Source organism: Watersipora subatra, chromosome 10, assembly GCF_963576615.1.
Source record: "Watersipora subatra chromosome 10, tzWatSuba1.1, whole genome shotgun sequence".
NCBI classification, from domain to species: Eukaryota; Metazoa; Bryozoa; class Gymnolaemata; order Cheilostomatida; family Watersiporidae; genus Watersipora; species Watersipora subatra.
The window spans coordinates 47,511,465-47,530,810 of NC_088717.1; the positions used below are offsets into that span (position 1 = coordinate 47,511,465).

The 19,346-nt window shown below is 37.6% G+C and overlaps 1 protein-coding gene across 2 annotated transcripts; it reads left to right on the forward strand.

The window, feature by feature from the left end:
- Nucleotides 1-680: 680 nt before the first annotated feature.
- LOC137406339 (uncharacterized) lies at nt 681-19,103 on the forward strand. 2 transcript variants are annotated; one of them, XM_068092910.1, is made up of 8 exons: nt 681-686; nt 6,666-6,831; nt 10,797-10,955; nt 11,846-11,930; nt 12,041-12,179; nt 12,401-12,641; nt 14,310-14,948; nt 18,504-19,103. In XM_068092910.1, the coding sequence occupies exons 2-8, from the start codon at nt 6,678-6,680 to the stop codon at nt 18,629-18,631; spliced, it is 1,545 nt and encodes a 514-aa protein (XP_067949011.1). In that variant the 5' UTR covers nt 681-686; nt 6,666-6,677; the 3' UTR covers nt 18,632-19,103. The 2 variants fall into 2 exon arrangements, with proteins under 2 accessions (XP_067949011.1, XP_067949012.1); XM_068092911.1 differs by lacking the exon at nt 10,797-10,955.
- Nucleotides 19,104-19,346: the final 243 nt, after the last annotated feature.

A 19,346-nucleotide genomic window follows, 5' to 3' on the forward strand; every position in this document is an offset into this window, starting at 1 on the left:
GCTGATACAAAAATAGAAATAAAACTGACTGAGCGCACAAATAACGACATGTTTAGTTGCTGTTGTAGCCTAAACTCTCAAATTCTACTAAGTTTACTGCAGAGACGGGTCGCTAGTTAAACGTTCTTATCTTAAATTTTCTATATAAATTTTTTATCGCGAATTCCGTTATGATTACCAATGGAGCGACCGACATAACATCGCAACCAAGCCGCATAGACGGAAGAGTACAACTCCCTATATGTGCAGCTGATGCATCAGGTGCAGTACGTCTCGTGACAAGCTGTTGTTGCTTGCCCGCTCGACGGGGGACAATTCCGCAAAAAACAACAGTTTGTCAAGATAGGCTACAAACACCTCAATCACCTCTTTGGAGTGAGTGCTTTTCACGCTTCACTGCCTACATCGTAAACGAAAGGAGGCACATGAATGAAAACAGTTGATGCACAAGCACTTATCTAACCAAATGTTAGTTACTGATACGAAACTGCTTTTACTGGATTTTCCAAAGATCTCTAACTTTGAGTTCTTTTTTAATGTTAGTATTATGGGTCTACAATGCACATAAAGCATGCAACTGCACTTGAAGATGTCATTGGCAAAGCAAACATTGGCGGAGCAGCTGTTTATTGGTGTGACTAACTACTTATTAGTAGGATTCTGTTACCAACTATCAACAGTTGATTGTAAGTAAACATTCTTGACAGTTTATTGACTAATACTGTAGAAGCAGCTTAGCTAACACTTAAGTAGTTAGAAACTTAACTGATACTTAAATACTTATACACTTAGCTAACACTTAGATTCTTAAAAACTTAATTGCTTAGATGCATCTGCTGCTTTTCAAATGCTGCTTAGATACAGACCCAGTATCAAATAATGTACTTGTTGTCGTGATGTTTTGTATATAGCAATGGCTGACAGGCAGGTCATGAGGTCATGCATCCATGTATGTTTACAAGAATTGTGTGGTTTTACTGTTTCCTGATCTAATTAACTAGTGATCAACTCATGATTAATACTTGGATGTAAAACTGATGTGGAAACACACTTGCTGTTGTGTAGCTGATCTGACACGAATAAACTAATCTACTCTCACAAGATTATACTTCATACATTCACATAACACAGTACAACTATAACAATATCATACACGCACAACTGATACACCCTAAACAACATATGACATGGTGTCAGAAGTAAAGCGAATGCTGCGGTGACTGGAAACCTGGATTAAATTATCACAGCCTGGAGTCAATCATAGCTGGACTAAATTTGACATTGGAATAGAAATTGGCGGCAGAGATGGCTACTGGGCTTGGGGGTATTCGTGCGCCAGGTATATTGGACTTTGCTACGGCGTCAGAATCATGGCTGGAATGGAAAAAGAAGTTCCTAAGGTACTGTGATGTCATGGAGCTTGGTAAGAAAGACGAGAAGCAGCAGATCATTACGCTGATTTATGTTATGGGTGATGATGCAGAGAGTATTTATGAACAACTGACCTATGCTACGGGCAAGTCAAAGGACAAGTTTAAAGATGTGGTTGAGGCCTTTGAAAAACATTTCATGCCTCGCAGTAACAGTTTACACTATCGTGTTCAATTTCACAATCGAAGTCAGCAGCAAGGTGAGAATGTGGACGCATATATTCAAGAACTGCATCTATTGGCAGCCAAATGTGAGTTCTCTAACAAGGATGATATGCTGAGAGATCGCCTTTTGAGCGGAATGCTAGATAAGCAATTATCTGTAGAGATACAGATACAGGACGATGTAACACTATCATATGTTACGGAAAAAATGAAAGCAAAGTCGCAGCTAGTAGACAATATTAAGAAAGAGAAAACAGTCGCAGCTGTCGGCGTCACCAAATCGCCATCTTCTATACGCATGCAAGGATATTACAACAAACAGAGTAAGCAGTATGGAAAGCAGTATAAGAAAGAGACAACGCAAAGCACAGGACCTAAGATGAATCAACAAAGCTGTAACTCATGTAAATCTTACCATCCACCAAGATGGTGCCTTGCATATGGCAAGAAATGCAGAAAATGTGGCAAGATGAACCATTTTTCTAAGGCATGCTGGACTCAAACTGCCAGTTATAGTAAATCTGTTAGTAGCATTCAAACTGAATCTGATAGACCTACTGAAGTTCCAGAATTTTTCATAGGTGCTATTGATTTTGGTAATGATAGTGATAACTGGAATATAGAAGTTTCTGTGAATGATGCAAATATTTTGTGTAAGGTAGATACAGGAGCTCAGTGCAATGTTATGCCTTTGAGTGTTTTCAAAACAAATTTTCCTGAGCTGCCTATAGATTGCACTAATGTAACTCTCACAGCCTATACTGGTATCAATATTGAGGTGGTAGGGCAGGTGCAGATGGAGGTCAAGTATAAGGACATCAGCTTTCAGACCACATTCTATATTACACCTAGTGAACATGCAATTCCGGTAATAGGTTTGGCTTTAGTTAGAAAAATGGGATTGGTGCCAAGTAGTGTAAATGCTCTTTCCATTGGCTCATATGAGGATGTTTTCACTGGCCTAGGAAGGCTTGAAGGTGAATACAAAATTAAACTGAAGCCTGATGCCGAGCCTGTAGTCTGTGTTCCTAGACGTGTGCCTGAGAGTATTAAACCAAAGCTAAAAACTGAACTAGAGAGATTGCAGTCTGATGGTGTGATTGTGAAATGTAATGAGCCTTCAGAGTGGGTTAGCCATACAGTGAATGTAGTGAGGCCTAATAAGCCAATCAGAATTTGTCTGGACCCTAAGCATTTGAACAGAGCTATTATGCGTGAGCATTTTGAGCTTCCCCGTGCTGCTGATATATTTAGCAGGGTAGCAAAAGCCAAAGTTTTTAGCACATTGGATGCTACTTCAGGATTTCACCAAGTAGTTTTGGATGAGGAAAGGAGCAAACTGACCACGTTTTACACACCATTTGGTCGCTATCGCTACAAGCGGTTAGCCTTTGGCCTTTCTTGTAGTCCAGAAATTTACCATCAGAAAGTGAATCAGATGTTTGATGACATTGAGGTTGTTGAAACCTATGTTGATGATTTGCTTGTGTGGGGTGAATCACAAGAACAGCATGATGAAAGATTGAGGCTAGTACTAGAAAGGTGTAGAGCTAAGAATTTCAAGCTCAATAGACAAAAATGCAAATTCAATCAGACCAGTGTTGAGTTTTTAGGTCATATCATTTCTGGTGAAGGTCTCAAAGTGAAGCATGACAAAGTAGAGGCTATGGCAAACATGCTGGTCCCCAAATGTAAAGAGGATGTGCAGAGATTTCTTGGCATGGTCAACTATCTGTCAAAATTCTGCCCAAATCTGGCTGAACACAGTGCACCTCTTAGAACGGTCACAAAATCTAAAAGTGAGTTTGTGTGGGAGAAGCCACAGCAGGACGCATTTGAAAAGCTCAAGCAGTTAATCACTAATGCTCCTACATTGAGACTATTTGATCCTGATCTTGGTACTACACTTACTGCTGATGCCAGTTCACACAGCTTAGGTGCTGTTATGTTACAGGAAAATGGACCAGTAAAATATGCAGCTAGGTCATTGTCGGATGTGCAAAAACGCTATGCTCAAATAGAGAAAGAGCTGCTAGCAGTACTATTTGCTTGTCAGAGGTTTCATAGCTATGTGTATGGTAGAAAGGTAGTAATTGAAACAGATCACAAACCACTACTAGGGCTGGTAAACAAACCGATAGCAGAGGCAACGCCGAGGCTGCAGCGCATATTACTACATTTACAGCCATACGACTTTCAGCTGGTGTACAGACCAGGCAAAGAAATTTTTCTTGCTGACACATTGAGTAGGTCTTGTCCTGAGCAGACAAACTGCAGTGAGATACCAGATGATCCTCTTTATCTTGTATGCAATATGATCATATGTAGTGAAGCAATGATCCATAAATACACTGAAGCTACAGAGACAGACAGTGAGTTACAGGCACTTTTGCGCTATGTTACTGGCAGCTGGCCAAGGAATATCAAGTCTTGTAATCCATTGGCTGCTGCCTACTGGAATGTAAGGAATGAGATTAGTCAGTGTAATGATTTGTTATTCTATAATGACAGACTGATTGTGCCTGTAAGCAAAAGGCAGGAAGTGCTACAGGAGCTACATGCTAGTCATTTAAGACTTACAAAGATAATGTTGAAGGCAAAGCATTCACTCTACTGGCCTAAAATGTCTACTGATATTAGGAACCTAGTTTTACAGTGTTCAGCATGCCAGGAATATGCCAACTTATTGAAAACAGAACCACTGCTGCCCACACCGGTACCTGACCATCCATTTCAAGTAATGGGTACTGACTTGTTTCATGCTGATGGCAATGATTATTTACTCACTGTGGATTATTTTAGCAAGTGGATTACCATTGATAAGCTCAAACAGACTAAATCAGCTGATGTCATACATGTGCTAGAAAGAATATTTTCTGATTTTGGTACACCTGAAACCTTGAGATCAGATAATGGGCCACAATACAAATCAGCTGAGTTTCAGAAGTTTCTATGCAAGCATGATATAAAACACAACACATCAAGCCCTGAATATGCAAGATCCAATGGGCAAGCAGAAAGAATGGTGCGAGTTGCGAAAAACTTAGTGCTAAAATGCAATATAGAAGGTAAATCATATTATGATGGTTTGAGGTCACTTAGGAACACACCATTGTCAGAAGACCTGCCCTCACCAGCGCAATTACTACAAGGTCGGAGCCTGTATGAAGGCACCCCAGTGAAACTATTTGAGTTATTTCCCAGAGCGTATGACCGTGTGAAAGTTGCGAGATTGTTGGGTGAAAGAGTGCAGTCTATGAAAAAGAAGCATGACAGGCATGGAAAGACTGAACATCAGAAATTGGAAAATGGTATGAAAGTAAGGGTGAAAGTAGGAGAAGAATGGAAGCGTGGTGTTGTGGAAAGCATGTGTGATGAGCCAAGATCGTACGTAGTTAGAACACCTGAAGGTAGTTGTTACAGGAGAAACAGGAAATACATCAGGCCATCCAGATAATCGGACCACTTGTTTGGGTCAGGTTTTCCTATCGTTTTGAGAAAACCCTCTGCTGAGCAGGCTAGTACTAAAACAGTCTTGCATGAGCCAGGGCAAGGTGTTCGCATGAACAGAGCAGAACAACAGTACGTGACTAGGGTTGGTAGGGTGTCTAGACCTCCGAGGCGCTTGTCATACTAACTCTATGTGCTACCAGTTCAGGTTTTGAGTGATTTTAAGCTAGTCTAGCAGGAGCATATTTCATATGTTAATCACCGTTTTTTTAAGTAGTATAGTCAAATTGTTTATTGTTTTTCTCAGCAGTCGTGGTTTAGCAGCTATTATCCTTTGTGTGAAAGGCTTGTTGTTTTTATAAAAAAAGGAAGATGTCGTGATGTTTTGTATATAGCAATGGCTGACAGGCAGGTCATGAGGTCATGCATCCATGTATGTTTACAAGAATTGTGTGGTTTTACTGTTTCCTGATCTAATTAACTAGTGATCAACTCATGATTAATACTTGGATGTAAAACTGATGTGGTAACACACTTGCCGTTGTGTAGCTGATCTGACACAAATAAACTAATCTACTCTCACAAGATTATACTTCATACATTCACATAACACAGTACAACTATAACAATATCATACACGCACAACTGATACACCCTAAACAACATATGACACTTGTGATGTCATTCTGCAGAATATATAATATAATTTATGCATTAGAGATTCTATTTAGTATAAATACACAATTTGTGTTAGTATTATCAATTTTTATACCTTTAAGATCACAGGTGTCCTTTAGCGGGATATTGCCGAAGCTGAGACCGGGCCGTAGTCTACACACACCAAAAACAACAAAGGTCCACGTAGTTATGAGCAAAAACAAAAGTATCTACCCAAATATCTCACCAATCTGATGAGCAGCACACACAAAAACTAAACCAATCGACAGAGCCATCCATCTTGTCAAAATGTTCTAAGTTTCAAGTCATGTCTTGCACAACTCACCTTATGGTTTCTCAAAACTTGTCCCAAAGTCTCTATTAATTTGAGACTGTCCAATTGCTGTTTTAGAAATGGTCGCCGCTAGCCTAGTCTAACGTCCTAATTCAACATCTCAGTAACTATCGGGGCATTGCTGAGTGCTCCCGTACTTTTTGATTCCCTCTTTTAGCATATCCCCGATAGTTAATGAGATGTTGAATCAGGACGTTAGACTAGGCTAGCGGCGACCATTTCTAAAACAGCAATTGGACAGTCTCAAATTAATAGAGACTTTGGGACAAGTTTTGAGAAACCATAAGGTGAGTTGTGCAAGACATGACTTGAAACTTGGAATATTTTAACATGATTGATGTCTCTGTTGATTGGTTTAGTTTTTGTGTGTGCTGCTCATCGGATTGGTGAGATATTTTGGTGGATACTTTTGTTTTTGCTCATAACTACGTGGACCTTTGTTGTTTTTTGTGTGTGTAGACTACGGCCCGGCCTCGGCAATATCCTGCTAAAGGACACCTGTGTTTAAGATAATCAGTGTTGCTGCATATGGGATAGTTCACCTATATACCCGGGTTAGGATAGATAGGCATTGTTAATGGTTGTTTTCTGTTTGTCAAACGGTAGAGATTGAAGCAAACATGGCCTTTGACAGCTTATCTCAAGACCATCGAGGACTGCCATCCCTTCTCAATTCATTGAATCGAGCACTTGAGTGTGTAATTTGTCTTGAAGACAACAAAGACTTACGAGCTCTTACTTGCTGTGAAAAGTTAGTCTGCCTTTCGTGCCTTGGTAAGTTATGTATCTCGTATATCTGTAAGTTTATGATATATACATGCATATAAAATATATACATATACATGCATATAAAATATATACATATACATGCATGTAAATATATATATATATATATTTATATATGATATATATATCATATATATATATACATATATAGGCCTCCCAACAAGGCAACTCCAAACAAAAATCTATCACACTAGAGACGATCCTAGATGCAGACTGTGCAAAGATGCACCTGAGACCATCCAACACATCATCAGTGGATGCAAGCAGCTAGCAGGGAACGCATACACTGAGCGGCATAATCATGTCGCAGGTGTTGTGTATAGAAGTCTATGTGATGAGTATGACCTTAATAAACCACAACACTGGTGGGAAGCTCCTGGTAAGGTCAATGAAAATGACCGCGCTAAGATCCTCTGGGACATCCGAACTGACAAGCATGTCCTAGCAAACCAACCAGATATAGTGGTGGTAGACAAAGATAACAAGAGGGCTACTATAATAGATATAGCAGTACCCAATGACTACAATATAGCCAGCAAAGAAAAAGAAAATGTTGAGAAATATCTCCCTTTTGGAGAAGAGATTGAAAAATGCTGGAATGTAAGAACAACTGTAATCCCAGTAGTCATTGGGGCACTGGGCGCAATAACACCGGCGCATAAAATGTGGCTTGCCCAAATACCAACAACAATCAACTCAGGTGAATTGCAGAAAAGTGCGCTATTGGGAACAGCTAAGATCTTGAGGCGAGTGCTCAAACTCCCAGGTCTCTGGTAGGAGACCCGAGTTAGAGCAGAATTTACCACCCATACGGGGTATCCGGGGTGAGGAAACAATTTTATATATATATACAGTAGGCACTTCTACAACGCCAACCATCCATTCCAAGTGCGCCCAAGTTATGGGAATTTTTTGTTATAAGAACAGGAAAATACAGAAACATGCAAATTGCCTAATCTGTTCAAAGATTTTTTCAAACTCATTCCTTTGGCCATACAAAAATAAAAACTTGTGTCAACCTTTTTCATTTTTGGGCTGTATCATAGCTGCAGCATTACTGGTTTGTACCGACAACTTTACTCCTTTTTCTGATCAATCGTATTAGTTTTATAGACCATGATTGCGGTAACTTTACAATAAGTTGATGGGAAGCACATACCTTTGACATTTATTTTTACCAATTTGCTTATTCTTTCTAAACATCAAAGTATATTCTATAAAGTAAAACTAATAACAAAGACATCTACAGTATAACAAAACAACCAAATATGTTTACTATAAAGAAGCGGTACTACCTGTTCGTCATCATCTGTACACAAGGTTCGCGATTAAGATGAAAGAGAACTTTCGACAAAACTGCATCAATTTTTTTCGAAACAACTGCACCAATCAATCACTTTTAATTATTTATGAACATTTGTGCAGATACCTACCTATTCTCTGTTTTGTCGACAGTTCTGACTATAAATCATAACAAATATATATATATATATACAGTAGATGCTCCTATAGCCTATACCTGCTAAAATGTGAAATCCAGATAACGTAACTAATTTTAGTGAAATATTTGCTTCCTACGATATAAAAAGTTCCATATAGCGTAAAGCGTCACATTGGGCAAGTTTTCAAATTTGATTTGAATGTTACTTTATCTCGTGACATTTGAAAAAGAAAAAGTGATGTGCGTATAGCGTTGTATCTATTCTATAGACGCTTCCATAAAATTTTAGTTTGTCGTGATATATAGTATCACGACGAACTATATATATATATATATATATATATATATATATATATAAATATACTCATGCTACAGACAGTACTGTTTCGGCTATTGAAGCCTCATCAGTGCAGCTCAGAGCTTTGGCAAAGGACACAAATCCCATTACCAATGAGAGTTGTCTTCCTGCCATGAAACAACTAGGTTGCCTCACAGACTTTAAGAAAGTCAATGTGCTGGCACCAGAGTGCTCAAATCACAAAAGGGATGAGCTTTGCACAAAGGCTAATAGTGCCGCACTTCTCACAGAGTGCTCAACCAAACCAAAGTGAGGGAGCATATACTCATGCTACAGACAGTACTGTTTCGCCTATTGAAGCCTCATCAGTGCAGCTCAGAGCTTTGGCAAGGGACACAAATCTCATTACCAATGAGAGTTGACTTCCTGCCATAAAACAAATAGGTTCCCTCACAGACTTTAAGAAAGTCAATGTGCTGGCACCAGAGTGCTCAAATCACAAAAGTAATGAGCTTTGTACAAAGGCTAATAGTGCCGCACCTCTCACAGAGTGCTCAACCAAACCAAAGTGAGGGAGCATATACTCATGCTACAGACAGTACTGTTTCGGCTATTGAAGCCTCATCAGTGCAGCTCAGAGCTTTGGCAAGGGACACAAATCCCATTACCAATGAGAGTTGTCTTCCTGCCATGAAACAACTAGGTTGCCTCACAGACTTTAAGAAAGTCAATGTGCTGGCACCAGAGTGCTCAAATCACAAAAGGGATGAGCTTTGCACAAAGGCTAATAGTGCCGCACTTCTCACAGAGTGCTCAACCAAACCAAAGTGAGGGAGCATATACTCATGCTACAGACAGTACTGTTTCGGCTATTGAAGCCTCATCAGTGCAGCTCAGAGCTTTGGCAAGGGACACAAATCCCATTACCAATGAGAGTTGTCTTCCTGCCATGAAACAACTAGGTTGCCTCACAGACTTTAAGAAAGTCAATGTGCTGGCACCAGAGTGCTCAAATCACAAAAGTAATGAGCTGTGTACAAAGGCTAATAGTGCCGCACCTCTCACAGAGTGCTCAACCAAACCAAAGTGAGGGAGCATATACTCATGCTACAGACAGTACTGTTTCGGCTATTGAAGCCTCATCAGTGCAGCTCAGAGCTTTGGCAAGGGACACAAATCCCATTACCAATGAGAGTTGACTATAGATATAGATATATATATATATATATATATATATATATATATATATATATATATATATATATATATATATTAGTGTGTGCGCGTGTATGTTTGCATGTGTATACGTGTGTGTATGTGCGCGTGAGTGCGTGTGTATGTGCGCGTGAGTGCGTGTGTCCGTGTGTGTGCATGTGTGTGTTAGTCCACGTAGACAATATGCATTTCTACCTTTTTGACCTATTTCACCAAAACTTCACAGGTACATGCTTTGTGCCTTTTCCCAGTCCCTCAAAATACTTGGTTTCAAAGAACCCTTTAGGTTTCAAAGCTAGTTTTCAATAAAATAGGAAGATGGTTCAAACGACTTCCTATTTTATTAAAAATGTAAAAAATCTCAAGCATTCCCAGGCATACTGCTGGCCAAGAAATAAACCAGAAGACAAGAGCAAGTAATAAATTATTGGTTTACTAAACAAAATGTTGTGGGTGTAACTCCTGAACAACGATTTCTTGTATAAACACTTTAGTTACTAAATATGCCATTTCAAAGCGTGGCAGTTTTGGTATAGCAAGCTTTGTGATTTCAAGAAAGGTTACTAGTAGATCTGAGTTTTATAAGTAATTGACAGCTTTTTGGCTTGGCAGAATAATCCCTATAAGAGCTGTGCTCTGTGGCGTTAAAGATTCTAGCATGAAGAATGAGTTACAAAAGAAAACTGCCGGAGCTCTCTGCTTTATCTATGGCTTATTTAATGTAAAAAGCAGGTCCACTCTAAGCATTGAATGGCTCAAATGACAATGCTGAACCTTTTGATTTTTATATCAGTGCACCGCAATATATTTGATTACAAACTCGAACGTGTGCCTTTACATGTATTAAGGACAACTGCCCTCACTGAATGCGTTTGTAGATTGGAAGCAATGTAGCAATTTGAGTTGAAGCTAATAATTAAAAAATCCCAGGCAAAGCTGGGTAAAGGTTTCACCAAGTAGTTTTTTACATACTAAGGCATCACTGGATGTTTCTTATAGAAAGGTTGTTCGATGACGCCACCGCCAAAGGGCAAGATTTCCCTGACTGTCCATTGTGTACCAAAACTCTGACTAGGAAACCAGAAGAGCACACAATCAGCAGATTGGTTCAGCACTTTCAAGCACATGCTAAGTCTTTGAGCAGAGCTGTTCAAGGAGGTATGTTTCAGTTGTTACCAGGATATAAACATCACTTGTATTGTGTACATTTGTGTGCTGTGAGCGTATGTGTGGGAAGGTTTTTGGTGTGTGATGGGTGTATGTGGGTGGTGTGTGGTTTTCAATGTGTGATGGTTAGTGTGTGATGTGTGGTGTGGGGTGGATGGTGTGTGATTTGTGATGAGTGGTGCATGGTTTAAGGTGTGTGGTGCAAAGTGTCCGGTGTGTGACGGGTAGTGTGTGCAGTGCAGTGTGTGTGTGCGTGCGTGCGTGTGTGCGTGTGTGCGTGTGTGCATGTGTGTGTGTGTCCGCGCCCGTGTATGTGTGTACATTTGTGCGTGTTCATGCACAAGTGTGTGCATGTGTATGCGCGTGTGTGCGTGTGCAGGTGTATGTGTGTTAGGACATTACAATGGACAATCAATGCATTACATTGTGAATGAAATTTACTATGTTATTATAGTATTATACATAGCTGGTTATTTATGGAATAATTACATATTAAATGTACTTGCTTAATGTATAGTTCAGGAATAATACTTTTTTTCTAAAACAGCTGTCTATACATACATACTTGGGATGTCTTTTACCAATTCATTGTAAACTCAGTACTGGAATAAAGAACATTACAGTGAGAACACAACAGTGTGCATATATGTGTGTGCATGCGTGTGTGCATGCGCGTGTGCATGTGTGTGCTTGCGTGTGCATGTTCACATGTGTGTACATGCATGTGTGTGCGCCTGTGCGTGTGTGTGAAAAGGGTGTTTGCAAGTTCGTGTGTGGGCACGTGGGAAAATTGGTTAAAAACACTTTTTCATCTTCTCTAATCATATCAATCCTATCATAATTTATTTTCTTGCTTCCACAAATATTTATTTATTCTTTAGAAAAGGCAGAGAAGTGTGAGGCAGCTGATTGTATGAGGCTCTTTGACAAGCGATGCAAAAAATGCAAAAAATGCCTGTGCTACAGGTACAATGTTTTCACAATTAGTTTTCATAGCATTTTATTGTTTTTTGTTTTTGAAAATAAGAAAAACTGTTTTCAAGCTTTTAACAATAACATAATGCTGTTGGTCGCAGGTGCAGTTTGGAGTTGTGCTCTTTTGATGATGCTGACCATGAAGCAATGGATATTCGTGACTGCATTACTCAGAGCAGAGAGGAGATGCACATTTGGAAAGCTGCCAGAGAAAAGGCAATTCAAAACTCTGAACATCAGGTAAACGATGTTTACACCAGTCAGCTTTTCCTTTATTTATCATCTTTCTACTTTGCCATATTTTCCTGGTTTCAAACTACCTTTCAGTCCAGACATTCAAAAAGCACGTAAACTTTTTCAATTTTCTTTTGGCTAAAATAAATCTTCCTATCATTAGCAAAGCTGAAAAGGTTTGTTCCTTAAACGGTGTTTCACATTAGCATTGTTTTTAATGAATTAAGGTAGAAGCAGAATCAGATCTTATACGGAACTATGGTCAACAAGTTGCTGCCACCGCCAATGAGTCTCTTGCAGATGTAGCAGAGGAGATTATACCCCTGATGACTGCTGCTTGTAAAAATTTAGTCGAGCTGAAGCATGCGCTAGAGATGGAGAAATCAGAATTGAACTTCGTGATTGAAGCAGAGAGCAAGTCCAGTGACATCGATCTTATTGTCCTTATGGACCAGCTGAAGATATATGGTAAATATATGTTCATGTACTCTTCCATTGATGTCATAGAAGCACCAGGGCGTACTTGACAGAGGTATTTTAAATCTTTACCTGATTGGTCTACCCGAACCACCCTCTATCATTTTACTTCCTTTTCTATCCATCACTCCAGTATAAGTGTTTTGAAGCAATTTCTTGTTTCAGCTCATTCAATATTGTTTGCGTTTGCATTTTATTTATCTAAACTAGCTCTCATTGAATCATTTTTGTTTTCTCGTTCTCTCAATCTTTTTATATACTTTAATCTTGCTCTCTCATTTTTTCTCTTTCCTTTACTAAAAAGAAGCGCTACTGAAAAACTGCAATTCTATAGCCTTCAACATCTATTACCAACTGTAAGGGTTTTTAGTTGCTTTCATTTGTATATGTACATGTATATCTATACACTGTCAGTCTCACTGCTATGGCATGAACGTAAAGCACTCAGTCTATCGATATGGAAGTCTCTTAGAAACAAGCTGGTTGATGTCAAAGATAATAATGGTTCTTTATCAAAATATCTCAGAACCATTTTTTAACTGTTTACTAAAATTTTGCCACCCATCCTCATTCGTATGTAGAAAATCCCTAATAAGTGCTTGCCACTGTTTTACTAAACTGATACTGATTAGTTCAAGAATATTTAATACAGGGCACCCTCGGGTTATGACATCCCCGTTTTACAATATTTTTGCTTTATGATGTGAAACACGATGTTTTGTTTCTTTCGGTTTGGCACTTTTCCGTCATACGAAACCAACAAACCAACAAACGGGATGCAAAATTTGATTTTCAAAATTTTAATAGCTATAGTTGGACATACACAAGCACACAAGCACACATACGCGCACACACCGAAGCGCGCACACACGAAAATGCACATACGCGCGCAGAAGCGCACACATATGCACACAAACACTCACAATTGTCCACAAACCCCCACAAATGCGCACAAACGCGTACAAACGGGCACAATTGCACACAAACGCACTTTATGAGATTTATATATATATATAGATGGTTTCCAGGCAATTTATTGTGCCATCACAGATTGTCAAGCATTCCATTAGAAATTATCAATTAATGATAATTTTTCAAACTTCATCTATACTGTTATTGTTCATTTTGTGTCATAAAGCACAGCAAATAATTATTTGCAAAAAAAATACCAAAAAGTGCCCGATTATTGAAGGCAGTATAGCGTAGGTATATTAGATTAAATGCCATGAGTTTGAGTACCGTACAAAGCTATCCTCTATCCCTACCTCTAACCCTGGCTGACAGATGAACAGAAACTTCTCCTATTATAGCGCTGTGTATTTTGATAATATCTTTAGATTGCTAACTGCTCACTGGAGTTACATACATCAACTGCACTTGCATTCATTTACATCAAATGCTAAGAGAGCATTTGTTCATAAACATGTCAGTGTGATGAAGGTGCCAATGTTGATATCACTTCAGCGAATGATGATTTCTCTCATTGAACTAAATGAGGATGATGATAGTTCCTATTAACTTTGTGGCTCAGCCTACTAATAAGTTATACTTATATTTAGTTCTACTTGCAAGTTTAACTTTCCATATTCTGCAGCAATGTGTAATTTTATTTTTCAAATGATACGTAAAGCCAGCTTTATGCTAAAAGTTTTTTTGTAGAAGACAAAAGGGAAATTGTTATTGGAGAAGGCGAAAACCTTTTGAATGGCATCAAGTGTTATGACGTATCGGTCGACAGTTCTGGCAAAATACTGATTGCTAAAGTGGGAGGACTTGATATCATGGATGCTGAAGGAAAGCATTTGCTTAAATCGTTGAAATTTGAACATTATGTTTTCACGGTTGCAACATACAAAGAAATTATCATCTGCGGAGTTTGGCCTCCTTCTGAAAAACGCTACATGGTTACCCTCAGCAAAGAATACAAAGAATTGCGTCGATGGGAAATTCCAAATTCAACACTAGATTTTACAGCTGTGGATGGAAAGATATTCTTGTCTGTCGGAGGAGCATTGCACTCTGACATCCGCGCTTACTCACTAGATGGTGAACGCTTATCTAATTGTGATGTGCCCTGGAACGGATATGTATATGGTATAGACAGTATACTTCCTTGCTCAATTGTATTTCTTGACCTCAAAGGACATAAGGTTTACAAACAATGTGTGACTTCGGGCAAACGACAAACAGATTGGTCAGCAGACGTCCGCGCTCCACGCTGTCTTCATGTAGACTCCACCGGGCTGATTTGGATTCGCTCCAACCTCAATGACTGCCTCACCATCCTCAACCATGATGGTAAGTAGGCTACAATTCTAAGTGTCATAACCCTTGGTTGCTCTCAGATTTCTGACTACGCAATTGATGTTTGTGATTGCTTCAGTGGCCTAAAAAGGTAGTGACAGAGTAAATTTGATAGTAAACATTAGAACTGTAGACAATGATGATGTCAACATTACAACTGTAGACAATTATTGTAAACATTAGAACTGTAGACAATAATGATGTAAACATTAGCACTGTAGACAATGATGATGTAAACATTATAACTGTAGACAATGGAGAGGTAAATATTATAAACTATTGTAAACATTAGAACTGTAGACAATGATGATGTAAACATTAGCGCTGTAGACAATGATGATGTAAACATTACAACTGTAGACAATGGGGAGGTAAATATTGTGGAGGACCGGGACATACATGTATATCAATTACTGCACTTATATATATATCCTCACTAGCACTTGCCCGAACCTCCCAAACTTCCTTTATGTTATGTAATCGCATGCTTGAACTGCCTTTTTATTATATAATCCTATTCCTGAACTGCCTTTTTGTTATATAATCATACGTTTATCCTGTACTAATCTTATTATATCTTGTACATCCTTTGTGCTATAAATAGATTGATGGGCGGAGCTAGACCATAGGCGCTGGCTATATAAGCCAGCGCAGTAAGTAGGCAAGGTGTGCTTGATACCACTCATACTTGTGAACACTTGTGTTGAAGCTATCATTAATAAAACTATTACATACTCCTACGAACTGATTCTATTGACGCCTGCCTGGTTGGCTCACCGATTGCACAAGCAGGCTCATTGTAACCATCAGACGGAACTGCCAGGGTGACTCTAGAAGGCTAGGAGACGATCCGCGGCTTTGTCTAGACTTGATCGGGTGTGCCATGGCACAAGAGATCCAGTCCTAAGACCAGCCATTAGTGGATCCGGACTAGCCTGAGATAGAGATCCAGAGGGCAGGCCGGGGGTTTGGTTTCGGAGCAGGCCTGACTACTAGGTTCTTGTCTTGGACTGACTTGACCGCCACAGGCAAGTCAATCAGGCCTCGGACAAGGCAGGCCAGTAGCTCAGGTTGCGTCTCCCTTGTTAGGAAGTAAAGCTGACTCAGCTACTGGGGTCAGATCCTTTACAATATTATAAACTATTGTAAACATTAGAACTGTAGACAATGATGATGTAAACATTAGCGCTGTAGACAATGATGATGTAAACATTACAGCTGTAGACAATGGGGAGGTAAATATTATAAACTATTATAAACATTAAAACTGAAGACAATGATGATGTGAACATTATTATAATTGTAGACAATGATGATGTAAACATTGTAACTGTAGACAATGATGATGTAAACATTATAATTCTAGACAATGATGATGTAAACATTAGAACTGTAGACAATGTTGATGTAAACATTAGAGCTGTAGACAATGTTGATGTAAACATTAGAACTGTAGACAATATTGATGTAAACATTATAATTAAACAGTATAATTACACCTGCTAATCAAATTGGGCTTGAAATTCGTGTGTACAAATTTACAGGCTCGATTTTTGTGAGTTCAATCATTTTTCCTCAATCATTGAATACTAAAAAAACTTTGCTTCATTTTTTTGTTTACAGTTTGTACATTGCTCCTTTACTTTTTAATTAATATTAATTTTCATAAAACCATCTTGAATTAATTTTATTTAAAGCATTGTCATTTGTATGAATATCGACTATTTTTATTTTGGTATTAGTGTAGTACATTAATATATGCAATTCTCTTTCTTCATCAGTCAAATACTGAGTTCAGCATGCACATTCACCGCAAAAGCTTATTGAGAATATGTTAAAACTGTTTTGTGAATTAGCTTACACATTTTTCCTTTGAGCTTTCTAATTTTTTAGTTCATTATTTAATCAATAACATTTCATGAAAGCATAGTTACTGTATTATTATAAAGTCAAAAGGCTGTTGCAAAGTTATAATTATCAGTTATTTCTCACTCCCCTAAATTTGTTAAATATTTATTAAATTTGAAAAGTTTTATTGGTTTTATTGTTGGTGTTATTATAATCATTTCAGAGTTAGGTTTTTTGTAAACATAATTTCAATATAATGTTTTAAGTGCAAACCTCACTAAGTTTGAACAGTTGCTAATTAGCAACTGTCATCATCATTTCGTTCAGTGAGAGTAGTTATAAGGCACTGAAATTCTATTAACATCGTCACCTTTATCACACGATATGTTTATGAACAAATGCTCTCTTAGCATTTGATGTAAATGTATGCTAGTGCAGTTGATGTATGTAACTCCAGTGAGCAGTTAGCAATCTAAAGATATTATCAAAATACACAGTGCTATAATAGGAGAAGTTTCTGTTCATCTGTCAGCCAGGGATAGAGGCTGGGATAGAGGATTGCTTTGTACGGTACTCAAACTCATGACATTTAATCTAATATACCTACGCTATACTGCCTTCAATAATCGGGAACTTTTTGGTATTTTTCTTGCAAATAAATATTATCTGTGCTATATGACAGAAAAAATGAACAATAATGAAAAAGTATAAATATGAACAATATAGATGAAGTTCGAAAAGATAATTAATTGACAATTTCCAAAGAATACTTGACAATCTCTCACAGCACACTAGATTGCCAAGGTACCAGTTTCCTATAAAAGTTTGTTCAGTAATTTCTCCTACTTTGTAGGGCTATATTTCAAACTTACAAACAAAATGAAATAAAAGCAAGATTTCTTTTGAAGTATGAGACATAATTTTAAGACGTGAGAACACTTACACTGCTATCTAAACTTTCTCAATTATCATAGATGCAAGGATGTGTAAATTGCTATTAGCAATTACTAATTGCTAACTAGAAAATATAAAAATGATGCAATATATAAATAAACATTTTCATTTAAAGGTTCAAACAGCAAATGTTAGATGTATTAAATAAAAATAATTCTTCTGAGCAAAAAACATTTTTATTACACGCGCAACGCCGGGCATGCGTCTAGTAGCCTTATATACTTTATTGCAAGGACAAGGAGGTATTTGACTATTACAAAGGTGTTTTGAAACTCAAAGTATAGAGATGCTATTTTTAATTTAAAACATATTGACCTATATAATCAATAATATATAATATAATATGTATTATATTATAATGCAATATAATATAATAGAATCAAATATATTACCGATTGACACTAATTTATAAGTAATGCTGATATTATGTTTTGTTTTTGCGTATTTGTCAGAGTCAATGAAAAATCTCACTAGATGCTTCTGTGAAATTCTTTTCTGTCATCTTTCGGGATTGGTAATGTTTTTTGAGTGCTTGATAAATTTAGTTTGGTTTTCACTATTATATTGCAGCTACGTTAATTAAATAATGATTTGCGGTAGTTTGTATACACTAATAGTCAAACATCTGTTGTATTTAATTTAGCCAATGTCTCCTGGCTGATGATAAATAATACTTTTCTATTATTGGTTGTTGAAGTTTGATCTTTTCCCATTAAAAAAGTTCACCCCTTCTGATTTGGGTTACAGGATCAAGGCATCAGGAAGACATAATGGAGACTAAACTCGGTCCGGTGAATGATCTTTTGGTGCACAATGGATATCTGTACGCAGCTTATTTAAAAGGATTAGTTAGGTTTCCCATCAAATACAACTAACGTGTTTCTTATCACATACAACTAACGAGTTTTTTATCACTTACAACTAAGAAGGCTTCCTATCACAGTTGTGAGTGATATACGAGCTAACGAGCTTTCCTGTACAGCTAAGGAGGTTGCTACCGTTTAACTCTAAGGAGTTTCTCTATCATGTACAACTAAGGAGTTTTCTTATCACATGAAAATAAGGAGTTATCCTAATCGGAGCAAGGCGCTTTTGGATAACTCAACCATATAAACTAGCCGCAGATTTTGGTTTCAATTTTTTGTCTATCACATATACAAAACTCTATGCATAAATAATTTTGCAAATATAGTTGATTCAGTATTATTCAACAGTTCTTCATGTTACAATGCATCTATTTTTAACATTAGTAACTTAACAGCTCTTATTATCCTAATTTTTAGCCTTTTCCCCACCTTTTCTATTTTCTCTTGTTGCTCCTTTATTCCTTTTCCTTTTTCATTTAGCTTGAAGTGTATCTTATGAATAAAAGTATATCAATGTACAGAAATATTTATACATAATAGTATGAAGCCTCAGTAAAGCATCAGTAAAGTTTGTCAGTATTCATGAGGGTAATATTAATGCAAAAATCTCTGCTAAAATAATATATAAGTTTATGGTTGCATATAAATGATTATCATATTCTTTGTTACTAGCAGATGAGAGTCAGTGTGTGACACACATTTTTCATAGTTAGAAAAAAAGAAA

Excerpts from the sequence above, each read along its gene's own strand:
- LOC137406339 (XM_068092910.1), top strand. The coding sequence starts at position 6,678 with ATGGCCTTTGACAGCTTATCTCAAGACCATCGAGGACTGCCATCCCTT. Across the intron at positions 11,931-12,040 it reads AAAAAATGCCTGTGCTACAG|GTGCAGTTTGGAGTTGTGCT; the intron begins GTACAATGTTTT and ends TGTTGGTCGCAG. Across the intron at positions 12,180-12,400 it reads TTCAAAACTCTGAACATCAG|GTAGAAGCAGAATCAGATCT; the intron begins GTAAACGATGTT and ends TAATGAATTAAG.